General features: G+C 43.7%; 1 protein-coding gene across 2 annotated transcripts; it reads left to right on the top strand.

The window, feature by feature from the left end:
• Positions 1-538: 538 nt before the first annotated feature.
• Positions 539-17,539, top strand: ppp1r26.L (protein phosphatase 1 regulatory subunit 26 L homeolog). 2 transcript variants are annotated; one of them, XM_018228800.2, is made up of 4 exons: positions 539-768; positions 2,764-6,135; positions 14,570-14,681; positions 15,832-17,539. In XM_018228800.2, exons 2-4 carry the CDS (start codon positions 2,816-2,818, stop codon positions 15,970-15,972), a joined length of 3,573 nt encoding a protein of 1,190 aa, XP_018084289.1. In that variant the 5' UTR covers positions 539-768; positions 2,764-2,815; the 3' UTR covers positions 15,973-17,539.
• The last annotated feature ends 1,378 nt before the right edge of the window (positions 17,540-18,917 follow it).

Raw genomic sequence — 18,917 nt, 5'->3', positions numbered from 1 at the left:
TCCATAAGATGCTCAGGTATCCCATAAGATGCTCAAGTACCCCAAAAGATGCTTAGCTATCCATTAACATGATCTCACTGTCACAATTGGCAGAGGAGAAGTAAAATGGCCTCAGGGTGCTGGGAATTGTTGTGAGCCAGTAGCTAAACCTCCCATGAGCAATAGAGAAGGTACAGAGTGTCGCTGGGAGTGCTGGGAGTTGTCTGTACTAGTAACAAGTCAATTCTGAGAGTTGTAGTTCACATGTGGCTGAAGACATCGTGTGTCTGGGGATGTAGTACTTAATGCTTTATTTTCTTAAAACGCAAAGATGCACTGAGAATAACATGTAGCACGAAGTAAGGGCGTCACTTTCAATTTACAACAACATGAAGCCATGAAGGAAAGGCAGAACTACAACCCCCAGAGTTCTCCTATCGGCAGGACAAGCGCGTGGGATTCTGGGAGCAATAGACAGGAAGCGTGTGGCAGGACACAGGTTGCTATGGTGACGCCGAGGCGCCGAGTTGCGCGGGCACCTCAGGGTTTCGTGCCCGTACGTGCGAACGTTGCTAAGGAGGTGCGTGCGCGTCTCTGCACTGGAGGGAGAGCGCGGGATTACGCGCTGGTGCCCGGTGTCTGAGTGCAGGCGGCAGGAGTAGGAGCGGGTTGAGTGCGCGAGTGTTTGCTCAGTGCTTCCCCGACGGTCACCGTTTAACCTCAGAGTGACGCGGACTCCGAGCATGAGATGGAGCCGGGCCCTGCCCGAGGGCTGTCCCTGCGCACCGGGTAAGTGTGAGGCTCGAGTAGGGCAAGGACCGAGGCCTCTGTGTCAGGGAGGAGCTCCCAGCGGCCCCTGTCTCCCTCCCTCCTACTGCTACTGCGGCTTCAGCCCATCGACTAGGCCTCTGGGGGGAGAACTGGACTGGTAACAACTCTGTCTCCCTCTGCTACCAACTCCCTGTACCCTTGCCTCCCCACATACAGCATGACTACAACTCCCTGTGCCCTTACCTCCCCACATACAGTATGATTACAACTCCCTGTACCCTTGGCTCCCCACATACAGCATGACTACAACTCCCTGTACCCTTGGCTCCCCACATACAGTATGATTACAACTCCCTGTACCCTTAACTCCCACATACAGCATGACTACAACTCCCTGTACCCTTGGCTCCCCACATACAGCATGACTACAACTCCCTGTACCCTTGGCTCCCCACATACAGCATGACTACAACTCCCTGTGCCCTTACCTCCCCACATACAGCATGATTACAACTCCTTGTACCCTTGGCTCCCCACATACAGCATGACTACAACTCCCTGTACCCTTGGCTCCCCACATACAGTATGACTACAACTCTCAGCAGTCAGTGACCCTTGATCGGGTGATAAGAGGATGCATGGATTTGTAGTTTAGCATCATATGGGCACCCAACTTTATAGACTAGTGTCCTGTACCTTCCCCTGGTACCAGCTACAACTCCCTGTACCCCTACATGTTGCCCTATAATATCAACTGTCCTTGACCTGTACCAGGCCGAGCTAGAAACGATTAGGAACTGGACTTGATATTGGGGCATCAAGTTGCCCGGTCTGCTGCTGTCCTGGTACTGTTGGACTACACGTCCCAGTTGCCTGTTTGGCAGGGGATTCTGGGATCTGTATTCTACTAACAGGAGACACTGGCATGGGCTGCTTTAATCAGTGAATGAATAAGACGAGAATCATATACTGGTTCAGAGTTGGGTATTTGTACTGGTTCTTGTCTCTCGGGGGGGGGGTGTAATGTTAGTGGGGTAACCTGCACCTGCTATAAAACAAGTCAATGCGGGTGATGCTCAACTATCCCAATCCGCTTGTTGTAGCTTCGGGTGCAAGTTGCTGGTCCCCCTGCCAGTCACCCACATATAACACCAAACAACACAAACTGCAGCACTCGAAATCGTGTGACAGTGATTAATTGTGCCAACAAACTAGCCAACATTTCGGCCTTGCTGCAACGTGTGTTCTTTGGAGTTACACCTGCTATAAAGAGTCTGTATATTTTTGGGGGGTTCTATGTTAACTATTGTGGAACTTATGTGTAGTCTGTCCTGTACACCAGCTCTGTGTCAACCCAGCAAGCTGTAGTTGGCTCATTACTTGCATTATGTGACTCCCACCACAGGCTTTTATGAGTTTACATTAAAATTCCCATGAGCAAATAAACCTCGGGTGGAGACCACGGGGGCCCGGGTATTTTTCTTGTAAGCACGGGTCATATAATTGCATTTTCCCCTGGGCAGACACATTCATATTACAGTTTGCCGATTGGTACTACACATGCACCCAGTTGTAATAGTGCTTGCAGTAAAATTACCCAAGCCTGTCACTGGGTGGCTACCTAACAACTAGCCACCCCCTTTGTGATTCTACCTTTCCTTCTCCTTTAATGTCAGAGCTGTTGAACTTGAAAATCCCCATCTGTTTTGGACTGCATTGTGCCTAGGGTTTTGACCCGGACAGCCCGTTTTTTTGAAGGGCTATTCGGGTCAAAAAAAAGTCCAAATTAGGAAATCCAGGCTGGATTTCCTGAGATTGTGCCCCAAGGAATGTTTCAGATTCTGGCCACTGCTGGTTTTTTGTAGCTTCAGGGACAAGAGTTTGGCACCCCTGCAATTGGTCAGATTCTCAAAATGCGAATGGCAGAGGGTGTTTGCATACAGTTGAATGTCTTCATCATTGTTGTACTTTATGGGTAAAACTTATTTGATATATTTATCTTTTTCTTTTTAGGATGTGAGCACACCCGGAACGACTCACTCAGACCGTGGCTGCTTCTGCTAGAATGTTTCTTGTGAATGCCCCTCCTCTGGCTTCTTTCCAAACAAAATGGGCACCGTTTGGGCAGACCACAGCTTGTAGAATACCCGTCAGCTTCTCCGAGTCTGAAGAAGATATTTCCAGGGCCACTATATCCACGCAAGTCCAGGGCATTATCAGCACTCTACAAAGCGATGAGTCTTCTCTTGAAGTGACCGTGGAACATGAGGGTATTATGCAGAAGACTAGGAAGGGGGATTTTAATATTGAAAGAGGACTGAAAACGAATGCTGCTGTGCTTAAGGGCCACACAAGAGAGAGCGCTACGCTGGTAGTCCCTGCTGAGTTCAGAGATAATAAAGATGATCATTCAGAGTTTGGCCCACTGATGTTGGAATCGGATAGCGACGACTCTGTAGATCGAGATATAGAAGAAGCAATTCAGGAGTACCTTAAAAAGAAAGATACCGGTGAAGCATCGAACGAAGGTCTCAACACAACGAGCTCCACTTCTGTTGAGCATGGAGTTTTGCTGAATGACGCTCAGAACTTTGCTGCAGCCAATACCTGTCCCGTCAGCATGGTTACTACTAGTGACATTTGCAATAGCTTTAGACTGAAAGAACAGCAAAGGAGCTCTTCCCCCGTTAGCGTGAGCAGTGATGACTCCTTCGAGCAGAGCATCAAGGCTGAAATTGAGCAGTTCCTCAATGACAAAAAGCAGCAAAAAAGTAAGAGCAAAATCAGCTCCCCACCAAAAGTCCCTTGCATCGAAACTCAGTCGAAACCAAAGTTAAAAACCAGCAAGACTTCAGAAAAGCAGAACTCGAAGCAAGCAGGGTCTGAACTATTGCGGAAACATGCTTCAGATTCTAAATTGCTTAGACCTAGCCCAGAGACTACCAAAATACAACCAAAGGCCTGTGTTCTAAAGCAGAACACCAAGACAAGCTCTCCGTCTCCAAAATCCACTCCAATTGTAAAGGAAGAGCCTTCAGACTCGAGCAGCGATGATGGAATCGAAGAGGCCATTCAGCTTTACCAGCTGGAGAAGAGAAGGCAAGGGATAACGCCCACCGTCACACCAGAGAAAGTAAAAAGTCCCACCTCTGCTAATTCGCTGACACACTTTGAAAGCAGGAAAAGAAAAAGTCTGAATAACAAACTTGCTGCTTCCCAGGATATATCGAATTGCCAGCCTCTGTTAAGCAAGAGACCAGTCCTTTCTGAAGAGGCTAGCTTTTCGAAACGTGAAATTGGAGCTCCAACTACTTGCAGAGCGGAGACGGCTGCGGAACTCATGTGTGCAGAAGCAATACTTGACATTTCTAAAACAATCCTGCCTTCACAACCTCAAAGAACTTACGTGATTCCTACAGAGCCTCCCCCACCTCCTCCTGAACCGCAGTGTGATAGTGACAGTTTGGTTGACAGCGATGACAGCATAGAGCAAGAAATTAGGACATTTTTGGCTCGCAAGGCACAGGTGGAGGGTGCTGGCATTTCACCTGTTAAACTGGAGACAACGATAGAAACTAGTCCTGAACTGGGAAGTCAGTCTTCAATATCGAAGCTTTCTCTAACACACAAGAGAAAAGCCAAGGCCATGCAATCAGATTTAATGAGAAAAACTCTTCCTTTGGATAAATTGGGTTCTAATGTTGAGCTAAACCAGTACCCACAACCAGATGAACGATTACAAAGCAGTGGTAAGTTTGCTGCTAAATTATCAGCACCTTCGGAAATTCACATGGGGGCTGGAGAAAGTATTGTGGTTCCTGAGGTCTCAACAGCGTTAAACAGGAGCCGAGGGAGATCCCATGGACTGACCAGAAGCTACTCTAGCGGAGATAAAAGCAGTTCCTTGGACAGCGACGAAGATCTAGACACCGCCATAAAAGATCTGCTCAAATCAAAAAGGAAATACAAAAAGCGTCCCAAAGATGGTAAATCTCAGTGTAAGAAGAGAGTCCGATTCGATGAAACCATTAGCAAGCCAGTCGAGATATCCGAGGACTCCAAACAACCCCCAAAAGATCCACCGTTCATCAAAAGTTGCCTTTTAAATTCCAGTACTGCAAAGGAAAGTTCTCTCGAGAAGTCAAAGAAAAGGAGAGAGGAAAAGGCAGTCGAGAGAAACATTCCATCGTGTTCTTCTTCTCCCCAGGGTAATAAAGATGGTCAACCTATGCCAGCTTGTGCCTCCAATGAGCCCAACAGTAAAACACGTGCCTTAGACGATGCACATGAGAGCAGCTCTGTGGATAGCGATGACGGCATAGAACAGGAGATAAGGAAGTTCCTGGCCGAAAGAGCGAAAGTGTCATCTGCGCTTACAGCAGCACAAAACGAGGCAGTTTCTGATTCTAACATAGAGAAAAATACCCAAACTTTAAAGCAGGAACAGGCAGTTTTGTTAAATCCTGTACCTGAAACTGCGCTTCAACCTGAACCATGTGCAAACATTTCTACTGCAGCCACTGCACAGGCAAGTGTGGTGCAGCCATTAGCACTGCACAGTGGTAAACAAAGCCTACTGCCTGTAAGACTGTCGAATACCCGCCCTGTTGAGGTCAGAACAGGAATGAGCCCCCAGAGTACACCAAATTGTTTCATAATAAAGAAAGAATGTTTAGTAGAGCAGAACAGTATCATTAAACCCATCGAGCAGTGCCTTCCAACTGCTCCCGGACGGGTGATTACGCAGGCAAATCTCAACAGCCCCCAGAACTTTCCCGTTGCAGGAAACTTTGTGGCTGGACTTAAATATGTGTCTGGCACCGAAAAACAACTTCTGTTAAATGTAGGAAATACTGGTCCATCCAAGTTAGCCACCGAGATTTGCAAAAGCATGGTGCATAATTCCCGGCTGGCGAATTGCCCGCCGCTGGACAGGAAAGGACCTGCCTTGGAAAGATCTAAAGAGTTGCCAGCCATTAGCATCATTCCCAAATCTCCCCTTGTCCGCTCCGGCTTGTACTTGCTCACCACAAAAGTGTGTAAAGAGAACTCTCCTTCCTTGTGTCTCCCCATTAACACCACAGCGTACAAAACAGGGATTAATTTAATGAGCATTCAGTACTGCCAGGTGAACACGCAGAAACCTCCGTGCGTAGGCGAGCTGTCGGTTAACCAACCGAAAAGTGCAGAAAGTAGAGTGTCAGTGCCCGGCCATGCAACAAACCCGCCTCTCTTTGTTACCAGAAGCAGAGAGTTTAAGGCAGCCAGAGAGGGTGTAGAAAGGGAAGGCAGAACAAACCTTAACAAGGCAGCCAGTCACGACTTAGTGGCAGACTCTGTTAAAAAAGTGAAGGAAATCAAAAATTCACAAGAAAGCAAAAATGTGTAAGTACATTTTTTTTCCTGTTGTTTTTGCCACATATCAGTTTTGTAGTTGTATAGGATAACCTTAAATACCTGAAGGATAAGACAACACATGACATGGCATTACTAATCATGTTAGCGCATATAATGAGCATATAACTGTTTCTAAAAATTCCCGCCCCCTATTTTTCCTCTTTAGGGTTTCTGTCATTTTTATCTCCATGTTTAGAAAAAAAACAGATAATATTTTTAGAATTGTACATCATTTTATTTTTGCTCTTCGTGCACAATAGCCTTTTTTCTCTCTCTCTAACTTTTCGATTATTGATTCTCACAGTCTCTTTTTATATTTTTAGTGCTTAGTACACCTGAAGCCTGGCATTGTTGCCAAAGCCAGGAATTTGTTGCTCACCATGCCTTGTGTTGAGAGTGTTTTCCAGCATTTTTAGAAAACCCTGGAAATCACAAAGTCTCTTTTTTCATAAAAAATTCTCGCAAAAAAAAAAACACGTTGCTGAATTATCATTAGGAATACACTGAATCCACAATTCGGCCTTTTCCTGCATGAATCTGATTTGGCCGAATCCTTGTGCCTGGCGAACTGAATACGAATCTTAATTGGCATATGTAAATTAGGGGCGGGAAGGAAAATCATGTGACTTTTCGTCACAAAACAAAGAAGTAAAAAAAAAAAAATTTTCCACTTTTTCCTTCCCAGCCTTTAATTTTCTTATACAAATTCAAATTTGGTTCGGTATTCGGCTGCATCTTTCACAAAGGATTCGGGGATTTATCCGAATACCGAATAATGCATTCAGTGCATCCCTAATTATCATCCCTTGCTACTTGGTGAATCATTACCAAGTGTTTTAGATTTCATGCTGCTACATTTAGTTTCAGCTCTCGATCCTTTATGATTTCCGTAGGAAATAAACATGTTCTACTGCTCAGAGCAGCTTTGTATAATTTTGAAGGAATCAAAAGCAGATGGATTGAACGTATGGATTTCCCCACTTTGGTTGATCATCAGTCAGTTCCCCAGGTGTCCCTTATGAATTGGATGGGCAGCCAGGTTCAGTGTAAACCACAACATAAGAGACTGCCTGTTGTTTTAATTAAGTTGCATGATTCCATTCTGCATGCTTAATATTCCCAAGGCTTCCTTTTGTTAGGCTTGTGCAGCTGGAATGAACTGCTTGCAGATTTCCAATGATCTTAAAAGGGATATTGTCCTCATAATAGCCGGCATTCTAAAAAAAAAATAGAAATGTAAAAAAAAATTTGCACTTTAAAAGTCAGAACAGCAGAATTTCGAGCTTTTATTACGTGTATCTCTTCTAAGATCATTTCAAATTCCGACCCCACTGCAGGAGCACGAGGTATTGCAATTCTTTACCCCCCAAAGATTGTACCAGGCATGTTTATATATCATCACGAACCACGGCAGCCCATTGCATTTTTTTTGTTCCTGGTATTTCCACATGGACGTGTACATTCCAGACGCTTACGGACGGGACACCTCAGTGTTGTGAATTACAATCTCGAGTAAATAAATGAAATGATATTTTTGCTCTCTTTCCTTGGCAACGTAAAAACTTTAGCTTTAACTCATTTGTATAAAATTTTGTTTTTCCCCCTTCGCTTTCCGAAGCCAAATACCTTGGCAACTGAAAGCGTTGGTATGCACTGGTTTTAACATTTCATTTTTTTAAAAATGTTTGGTCTTTTTAAGGACGCTGTTATTTTTGGAAACGTATTTAGCGAGGTCTCGGCTTCCAAAGAGCAGCTTTGTACATACGGAGGTAGATACTTGATAACTAGAGTTGCTTTAAGTGCCACGCAAAGATTTGATCGCACAAAACTCTGTTTTTGGACCGTGTGTGGAGTGTCCCGTAATTTTTTGTGAGATGGTTGTTCGCTTGATCGTACAGGTTAGAAAATTTCTGTCGGCTACAGATAATATCTCTGCCGATCTGACAATATCCGTCCAGCATTTGTCGGACATAACTTTGGTACGGTTGCTGTCACGGCAGCACATCGTCTGATCTATTTTTTTACTACTTTATTTGATATGAATGGTTAATGGCAGGTCGGGAGATGGCACCGAACGATCGTTCGTCTGATATGAAGGTAAATCTGTACGTCTATGACCACATAGGAGCTACAACTTCTTTTCCGGTGGGAAAAGGTTGGTTGTTTTACAAAAGTTAAAGGTCCAACTGTTTACGGAGGAATTCACACGACTTTGGACATTTCTGTTCTCTCTTAATTTTTTTACTGATTACTTTTCCTGTAGTTAATTTTTTCCTGGCATAGGCATCAGATTTATTTTTACGAATCGGGACCTACTACTACTTCTAAGCACTGTTTATAAAGGTATATTTTATAGGTCATTCGCGGCTCTTCTGTATTATAGATAATTCAACGGAACAGTTGTAGCATTTAGAACAGTCCAAGAAATTAGTAGTAAAATAAAAGACTATTCTTGGCTTGTATTATTTTGCACCATTTTGGAGTTTCAGTTCAGGATCTGATCCTTACGAGAGGGATTAAGTAATGGTAGTAATTTGCACTAAAAACGTAGGTTACATATATATATATATATATATATATATATATATATATATATATATATATATATGCTGAATTTATGGCATTGCCGATAGAAGAAGGAAATTGAAGGGGCCCGTCCACCATCACAAAGTGTATTGTTTTGTTTAGGTCTATCTGTGTTCAAGATCTGGATTTGTTTTTGTCAACTCTTGGCGGAGTTATTTCAGTGTAAGCGAAATGTAGCGCAGGCAATGACTTACAAGCGTAGGGTGGGCGCTTTTTATTTTCGTCTGCATTCTCCTTGGTGACAAAGGAACATTTATAACCATGCTTTATAACCCCTTTCTCTATAAATTCATTATCAGTTTTTTTAAAATTGTGCAAAATACATTGAAAAACCGTACTTCCACCGCATATCTTAACCATATCATTGCTGTATAAAACCGGGCAGATTCTTTTGTATGGTCAACTGGCTTTTTTTTTTTTGTTTGTCTTGTGTTTGTTTTGTTTTTAAAGAAATAATACTAATTTAAACTGGAGTAGGGGTTAAAAAAATGTTTTCTCTAATCCCGAAATGTTACTAAAAAAATGTCCACTGATGTTGCCCACTATTTGTGGCTTCATGGCTAATGGTTAAGTGGGACAAGTAAAAAATAAATAAAATGTTTTATGTTTTTTTATATTCCCTTTCTATAAAAATGTGGAGACGGAGGGGTGGTCTTTTTTTTTTCTGATTTCTTCCCTCTCAATGTAAATTTCTATTGATTCCCATTAACAGAAGAATTGTAACTTATTTTGTATATATGTACTGACTATGCTGAGCATCGCCAGTTGCCATGGATTTTCCAAATGTTTGTTTTCGAAAAGATTGAAAGAAGAAAATGACTTCTTTGTGTGCAGGTTATACACCTAATAAAACATTCAGATTGTTTCTGTTTCGTCTGTTCTTTGAACTTTCTTGTGTGTGATCAACAGCGGGGTAAATGTCATGTTTGGGGTACTTTATGATGAATGGGAATATGCAGCAGAAAGCTTGTTCTGTTATAAACAGGTAGGTTCTATAGTGGGGGGGGTGAGACTTTGTACATTGGGGAGCTGCCATAAAAGCCTTAGCAAATATTCCTTTCAGTTAGTCATTTGCCTGTCTGGCCAAAGGTAAAATATTTGAGCAGCAGGAGGTAGCAGGTGCCCAATGCCATCTGTGTTTACTCTCTTGACAGGAGAAAGAGCCACAGTACAAAGTAGTGATGTGCGGGTCGGGATTTCCCCGATCCTATTCCGTCCTCCCTTAAGGTGGCCATACAGGGAGAGATCCGCTCGTTTGGCGATGTCGCCAAACGAGCGGATCTCCCTCCGATATGCCCACCTTGAGGTGGGCAATATCGGGCTGATCCGATCATGGGCCCTAGGGCCCAATGATCGGATCCTAGTGAACGCGAACGGGCGGTCGGATCGCGGGACCGCATCAACGAACAGATGCGGCCACGATCTGACGGGATTTTTAGTCCCATCCGGCCAGATCTCGATCGGGGAAGCCCGTCGGGGGGCCCCATACACGGGCCAATAAGCTGCCGACTCGGTCTGTCAGCAGCTTTTATCGGCCCGTGTATGGCCACCTTTAGCCTACGCCTGCCGCATCCGGGTTCCTTTTATAGACCCGCACCGCCATGCCAATGACGTGACAAAAGGGGCATTGCGAGCAGTCGCAGCGTCTATAAAAGAAGTCGGAAGCTGTCATTTGAAGGGTGTGGGCAGGGAGAGCAGGAAAAGAGCTCAGTCCGCCACTCGCGAAGAAGAGTGCGATTTCATCCCAAACCCGCGGGTATTAGGCCAGCCCACACATCACTAATACAAGGGTGTCGTTTATGGCTGATGCGGTCTGCTTCCACCCCATGTCACTTCTGAGTGGACAGTTCCACCTCAACTTGCAAGAGCCCATAGAAAGTACCCACTGAGCGTTTTTATACAGGTTTGTTAGTGATGTGTGGGCAGGCCCGATACCTGCAGATCAGACCGGTTCTGGCTGCTCCTCTTGTGAGGCAGCTTCGGGTTGAGCCCTTCTGCCTGCTCTCCCGGCCCATGACCTTAGACTTCCGGCTTTCTGCCCCGCCACTTTTGTGATGTCATTGCGGGATGGCGTTGGTCTATAAATGGAGGGGGGAAGGCCCGTGCTGGTCAAGGTTTTCTCGGCCCACAGATCACTAGGGTATGGGATTTATTATCCAGAGTTCTCTGGACCTAGGGTTTTCTGCATAAAGGTTCTTTCCATAACCTAGATCACCATACCTTGTCCATTAAAAAGTTATTTAAAAATTAAATAAACCCAATATGATACTTTTGCCTCCAACAAGAAATCATTATATCTTAGTTGGGATCAAGTACAATATATTGTTTTAATATTACAGAGAAAAAGGAAACTTTTGAATTATTTCATTAAAATGAACTCTATGAGACAAATCCGATACCTGGGAAGACTTTCTGCCTCCCAGTGGATTTGCAGGAACTTTTCTTTAAACTGCTGATTACATAGTTACATAGTTAAATCGGGCTTGGAAAAAGACATCAAGTTCTACCCCTCCAAATGAAACCCAGCATCCATACACACACCCCTCCATACTCTCACATAAATTATATATACCCATATCTATACTAACTATAGAGTTTAGTATCACAATAGCCTTTGATATTATGTCTGTCCAAAAAATCATCCAAGTCCCTCTTATAGTCATTAACTGAATCAGCATCACAACATCACCCGGCAGTTCATTCCCCAACCTCAGTGTCCTCACTGTGAAGAACCCCCTACGTTGCTTCAAATTAAAGTTCTTTTCTTCTAGTCTGAAGGGGTGGCCTCTGGTACGGTGATTCTCTTTATGGGTAAAAAGGTCCCCTGCTATTTGTCTATAATGTCCTCTAATGTAATTGTAAAGTCTAATCATGTCCCCTCACAAGCGCCTTTTTTCCAGAGAAAACAACCCCATCCCCTCATAATTTAAGTCTTCCATCCATCTAACCAGTTTAGTTGCACTTAGTCTCTGCACTCTCTCCAGCTCATTTATATGCCTCTTAAGGACTGGAGTCCAAAACTGCCCCCCATACTCCAGATGAGGCCTCACCAGGGACCTATAAAGAGACATAATTATGTTTTCATCCCTTGAGTTAATGCCCTTTTTTATACAAGACAGAACTTTATTTGCTTTAGTAGCCACAGAATGACACTGCCCAGAATTAGACAACTTGTTATCTACAAAAACCCCAAGATCCTTCTCATTTAAGGAAACTCCCAACACACTGCCATTTAGTGTAGAACTTGCATTTATATTATTTTTGCCAAAGTGCATAACCTGCATTTATCAACATTGAACCTCATTTTCCAGTTTGCTGCCCAGTAGTGGCAGCGTCCTGCATGGAACCTATAGTTCTGCACAATTTATTATCATCTGCAAAAATAGAAACAGTACTTTCAATGGCCACCTCCAGGTCATTAATAAACAAGTTGAAAAGCAAGGGACCTAGTACAGAGCCCTGCGGTACTCCACTAACAACACTGGTCCAATTAGAAAATGTTCCATGTACCACCACTCTTTGTAGTCTATCTTTAGATGCAACACCTTTTTATTGGCCAAGCTACCTTTCCAAATCTATCACTGTATGGTCACCTTCAAACTGTCCATGCACAGGCTGTAGGTTATGGAGCCAAAACAACGGCCTCCCTTGCCATAGCTGATAGGATATCCTCAGATGTCAACTACGGAGCTTAGAAAATGCCACCAGTAGGAGAAAACTTTGGCTTATAGATGTTGCCTTCTCCTGCCGGTGTTCATTTTGATCCAATACTTGACTTAAGCTGGCCATAGATGCAAATATCCGATAGTACAAATCGAGGATTCGTGGATTTTCAGACCGTGTGTGGAGAGTCCCGACATTTTTCGTCCCGCGTAGATAGGTCGTTTGGTCTATCGGACAGGTGAAAAGATTTCTGTTGACTGCTGATAATTTCTCTGCATGTATTGCAGATTGGACGATTTTCACCAGCTATGTCAGACATAACTTTTGTACGATTGCTGTCAGGGCAGAACATCGGCTGATCTGTTCTTTTACTACTTTATTTGATCGGAATGTTTAGTGGCAGGTCGGGAGATGGGAATCTTTGCGTTAAGGTCGGATCTTTGCGTTAAGGGGCCAAGATCAGCCTTTTCAAAAAATGTAGGTGACCTCAGCAAGCAAACTGATCTTCTGTGTATGGCCAGTTTTAGTTCATTCAAGAGCTTCCATACTGAATGCCAGCGAATCCACAAGAGCACAGCAATGGACAAGACAACTGCCAGCTCACTAATATAAGAGCAAGGAAAGAGTAACACACTGAAGGGAACATAGTGTTTTCTATCACTAACTTTTTCTCCTGAGCCTGGTGCTCCTGTCAGGGGATCTCTCATACCTATCAAGGTGCCATCAACTTTTCTTCTAGTTACATGCACCGGTCTGAAGAACTCATGTGGGCTTATATAGGTAAGATGGAGCACAGCACTAGACCAGCTTCTGATTGGAAAAAAAATTACATTGGGGTAGAGTAACACATTGCTGTCCCCAGAGGCAGTTGGGTTGTAGAGACACAGATGAAGAAAAGGATCCATGTGCCATTGGCCTAATTTATGTTGGGCTACCTTGGTCATCACTTGCCTAGTCTACGGGATCCGTGATGAATGTTCTGGAGCCACAATTGTAGAAGAGACTCCCACCAGTGGTGGGCCCCTGGGCCAGGGATGACTTAATATTGGGGTCTTTTGCAGACCTTTTCAGAGAGGACCATGTCAAAAGGCCGAAGCAGTTCTTGCCCAACAGGATTTTCAAAGCTGTCCATAGATAGCCAATGATCTGGAAGGGCCAATTTGGCAGCTTATATTGGCCAGTGTATGCCTGACTTTACTTTTCTTTTGAGAAAGTGATTTAGAACCTGCAGCTGGAAAATATCAGTCAGAGAATATAAATAGAAGAGTCACAGGAGGGGAATATTTATAATGAATCCTGCAGGGAAGATCCTTTATTGTAATTATCACAGAAACAGATGAGACAGATCTCTGGGGTGCAACGCCACGAATAGATGGAGAGACGTGCAAACTGTGTCTCTCTTATTCATGTCGAACACCAATCCCTGAATCTAGAGGATGCTGGGAGTTGTAGTTCATTATTGTAAGGATTGACCAGCGCTCTCAGTTACAGAACCCACCAGGAACCAACTAGCTGCTCCAAACACTGATTAACAGAAGAGCCAAGGAAAAAAGTTCTGCTTATACCCTGAGAGCAATATACTGTGCTATTGTCCTGCAAATGTAATCTGCCCTGGGTACCCCTGGAACTATAGCAGGGTGACTGTTACCCCAATGTTTCTATATATCTGTAACCTTGTTATGAGCTAAGGGGGCCCAGTCTGAAGGTCAGTTAGGGGGAGATTTGGGGTGAGTGATTATTTGTACCCTGGGTACCCCTGGAACTATAGCAGGGTGACTGTTACCCCAATGTTTCTATATATCTGTAACCTTGTTATGAGCTAAGGGGGCCCAGTCTGAAGGTCAGTTAGGGGGAGATTTGGGGTGAGTGGTTATTTGTACCCTGGGTACCCCTGGAACTATAGCAGGGTGACTGTTACCCCAATGTTTCTATATATCTGTAACCTTGTTATGAGCTAAGGGGGCCCAGTCTGAAGGTCAGTTAGGGGAAGTTGTGGGGTGAGTGCTGATATGTGCCCTGGGTACCCTCTGCTTCATTCTCAACAAACTGCCTACCTACCTGCACATCCCGTCTCTTTAAATTTGTCAAATATTAATAGTTGTTTGCTGCACCCCAGGCCCCCAGTGATTGTGACTTTCCCTGTTACCCTGACATTCTTTCTTCTGGTTTCCAGCTCCAGTTCATCTAAGCAGGAGAGTTGGTTGCCAACGTCATATATCGATCTGTCTCCAGGGAAATGTAAGACTTTTCCACATGGTACATTGCATCTCGACCTGCTTCGCAAGGTATGTGTCTAACGGTGCGGCCATGCTGAATGCCAACATTCCTGCTGCGCACTGAACATATTATACATCATTTCCATCAGTCCCTTTCTCAGTGGAGCTTACAATCTAAGGTCCCTATCACATTCCCTTCAGTCCCTGCCACAGTGAGCTTACAATCCAATGACCCTATCACATTCCCATCAGTTCCTGCCCAGTGATCTTACAATCTAAGGTTCCTATCACATTCCAATCAGTCCCTGCCTCAGTGAACTTACAATCTAATGTCCCTATCACATTCCCATCAGTCCCTGCCCCAGTGATCTTACACTCTAAGGTCCCTATCACATTCCCATCAGTCCCTGCCCCAGTGATCTTACAATCTAAGGTCCCTATCACATTCCAATCAGTCCCTGCCCCAGTGATCTTACAATCTACGGTCCGTATCACATTCCCATCCGTCCGTGTCCCAGTGAGCTTACAATCTAAGGTCCCTAACACATTCCCATCAATTCCTGCCCCAGTGAGCTTACAATCTTTGGTTCCTATCACATTCCCTTCAGTCCCTGCCCCATTGATTTTACAATCCAATGTCCCTATCATATTCTCATCAGTCCCTGTACCAGTGAGCTTACAATCTAAGGTCTCTATCACATTCCCATTAGTCCCTGCCCCAGTGAGTTTACAATCTAAGGTCCCTATCACATTCCCATCAGTTCCTGTTCTAGTGAGCTTACAATCTAAGGTCCCAATCAGATACCCATCAGTCCCTGCCCCAGTGATCTTACAATCTAAGTTCCCTATCACATTCCCATCAGTCCCTGCCCCAGAGAGCTTACAATCTAAGGTCCCTATCACATACACATCAGTCCCTGCACCAGTAAGTTTACAATCTAAGGTCCCTATCACATTCCCTTCAGTCCCTGCCCCAGTGAGCTTACAATCTAAGGTCCCTATCACATTCCCTTCAGTCCCTGCCCCAGTGAGTTTACAATCTAAGGTCCCTATAACATCCCCATCAGTCCCTTTCCCAGTGAGCTTACAAGCTAATGCCCTTATAACAAGTGTGGGTGGAGCATATACACACTGGTATTTTATACCTTTCTTCAGGCATGGCTGAATAACATGGCATTTAGGATTTTTTATTATTAATATTATGTTTTCTTCTATCTAGGAGAGCAAATACAGAGACTGGCTGTTGCCAATGAAAGTCACTCAAGGGCGGCAGAAGAGATCAGAACGTGGCGATGGTAAAACCGGGGGACAGACATGTGCACCCCCCTGTTGGGCACCTGTTGTAAGAAAGTGCCAATAATGGTTTTGTTGTAACTCACACAAACACATGGTGAATTGTTCTGTTTCATTATTATTATTATAGATATTAGATTTGTGCAATGCCACATGGGCCACTTTACTTTCAGGCTGTTTTCTCCAAACCAGTGGATTTTCCATCATTTAAGGATTAAAATGTTTTATAAAAGTGCCAGAAGTATGGCTGACTGTCACATGGGCAGTAGTGAGCCTCCATTAAATCCACGCCATTAAAGGAGACAAGGCACCCAGTGATTATAACTGCGGAGACCCCAGGCCATTGGTCCAGTTTGCTGAAATGGTATCAGAAATGTATGAGCTTTACGCTGCCATCTTCTTCTTCCTTGAAATTAGGTTTCAGTTCAGTAGGGTTCAGCCAAATCCAAAATAGTGGATTCGGTGCATCCCTAGTATTTACAATCACAATCCAAAAAAGTGGCACAAATAACCATTGTTGATAAACTCACCAAATTGAAACGGTGGTCCAGGTGCACCAGCGGAAAAATCGTCAGCAATACTAATAACACCAGGCACATTAGAAAATCCATGGGGTGGGCCACAAAATATGAAATAAAAAGTTATTTATTTCAGTTCCAACTAAAAATGAACATCTACTAATGGCCCAATGTGTTTCATGCCCATAAGGCACCTAGTCATGGGCTAATAAAGGAGGGTCCAGGCACACTAGAAAATCCATGGGGGGACACAAAATATGAAATAAAAAGCTATTTATTTCAATTCGAATTAAAAGTGAACATCTAATGGCCCAACGCGTTTTGTTCCCATAAGGCACATGGGTTAATAATGGGGGTCCAGGCACATTAGAAAATTAATGGGAGGGGGTTTACAAAATATGAAGTAGAAAGTTATTTATTTAAATTGAAACTGACTGAACTAATGGCCCGACGCGTTTCATGCCCATAAGGCTTAGTCGCGAAACACTGGGCCATTAGTAGATGTTCACTTTCAGTTTGAAATGATATAAATAACTTTTTACTCCATATTTTGTGTTTCTAATGTGCCTGGACCCCCATTATTAGCCCATGACTAGATGCCTTATGGTCACGAAACGCGTTGGGCCAATAGGAGATGTTCACTTTCAGTTCAAATTGAAATATATAACTTTTTACTTTATATTTTGTAGCCCCTCATGGATTTTCTAGTGTGCCTGGACCCTCCTTTATTAGTTTATTAGCCCATGACTAGGTGCCTTAATGGCATGAAACGCGTTGGGCCAATAGGAGATGTTCACTTTCAGTTAAAATTGAAATAAATAACTTTTTACTTCATATTTTGTGTCCCCCCCGTGGATTGTCTAATGTGCCTGGACCCTCCTTTATTAGTATTGCTCCTCCCATAGTACCCTGGGCTGGTGCAGTTTTCAGTATATAGAAGCCTGGAGTCCCAGGTGAGCCATTGCAATCACGGCTATAGCTCAATTTCTTTATTCACTTTCAACCAATTCATTATTTCTACAAAAAAAAAAATACATATTATGAAAGTAGTTGATGTGTCTGTTCATTGGTTAAAAACATGTTCTGCTTCCAATAAAGGTTTTGTATTGAACTTTATTATCCGTCTGCCCTTTTCCTTGTCCATGTAGAAATATTAGAGCCCCGGTATGTGATCTGTCCTCAATGTGAGCAAACGGAGGGCTCGGATCAGATCCGGGATGAACCGACAGATAAAGGGAAAGTAATCAGATTTGTGCAGCCAATGAGGTACCTAAGTACTAGTGATGTGCAGGTCGGGATTTCCCCAATTTGTGGTTCAGGCTCAGAAGAACCCGGAAGCCGGCATTTGGCGGTAACGGGCGGTAGAGCAGAAGAAGATCTCAACCCGCACCCACCTGCGAAGAAGAGTGCGAGGTCGGCCCTAACCCGCCCAACCTGCGGGTAAATCGGCCCACACACCACTACTAAGTACATTATCCTACACTGAGAAAAGCGAAACGCAGCGGCTGCTTCCTTTCTACAGTTGTCTGGGCCTGTCAGTACATCTCCATGGATAACCGCCATTCAGTGGGAGGGGCCCATGATTTTGTAGCTCCTATGGAAATTCAGCCTATCAGCGGCGGTGATGAGATTATCCGGCCCACTCACGTAGCTCTTCTCTATAGACGCCTTCAACCCGTGGTTCCTTTACATTCCACACTTCATCGATTTATCTGAAAACTTGTCCGAGATTCCGTTAAACGTCGTATGCAAAGAAAGCCACATCTCTCATAATGATTACATGTACAGGTATGGGACCTGTTATCCGGAATGCACATGCCTGGGGGTTACCGGAAAACAGATCTTGGATCTTCATCCTTAAGTCTACTAGAAAATCATGGAAACATTAAATAGACTGGTTTTGCCTCCAATAAGGATTAATTATATCTTAGTTGGGATTAAGTACAAGCGACTGTATTATTAGTTTTATTAGTACAGGTATGGGACCTGTTATCCAGAATTCTGTGGACCTAGAGTTTTCCAGATAACAAGTCTTTCAGTAATTTGCATACCTTAAGTCTATTAGAAAATCATATAAACATGAAATAAACCCAATAGGCTGGTTTTGCTTCCAATAAGGATTAATTATATCTTTTTTTTTTACAAATTTGTTTTTATTGAGTTTTAACAATCCCACATACAAACAAACAAAAAGAAAAACAAAAAAATAAAACAGATACAAAGTCACACAGTTGTATATAACAGTCAGCATAGAATTCAGGTGTCGTGCATCATTAAGACGCTGTCCTGTTACCAAGACAGTAAACATGAATCATATATAACCAACAGCAGGACTGTCCCCGCGATATACTATTGCAAAAAGCTGTGTGCATAGCTACTGTAAACAATAAAGACACAGTGTTCCCTCTATGTGCTCAACTGTCATTCTTGACCAGGGGAGGGCGGAGGATGAATTACATTCTCATCAATTAGTCGGAGGTGAGAGGCCTGGTAG

This window comes from Xenopus laevis, chromosome 8L (genome assembly GCF_017654675.1).
Source record: "Xenopus laevis strain J_2021 chromosome 8L, Xenopus_laevis_v10.1, whole genome shotgun sequence".
NCBI classification, from domain to species: Eukaryota; Metazoa; Chordata; class Amphibia; order Anura; family Pipidae; genus Xenopus; species Xenopus laevis.
This window is presented reverse-complemented; position numbering and strand designations above follow the sequence as displayed.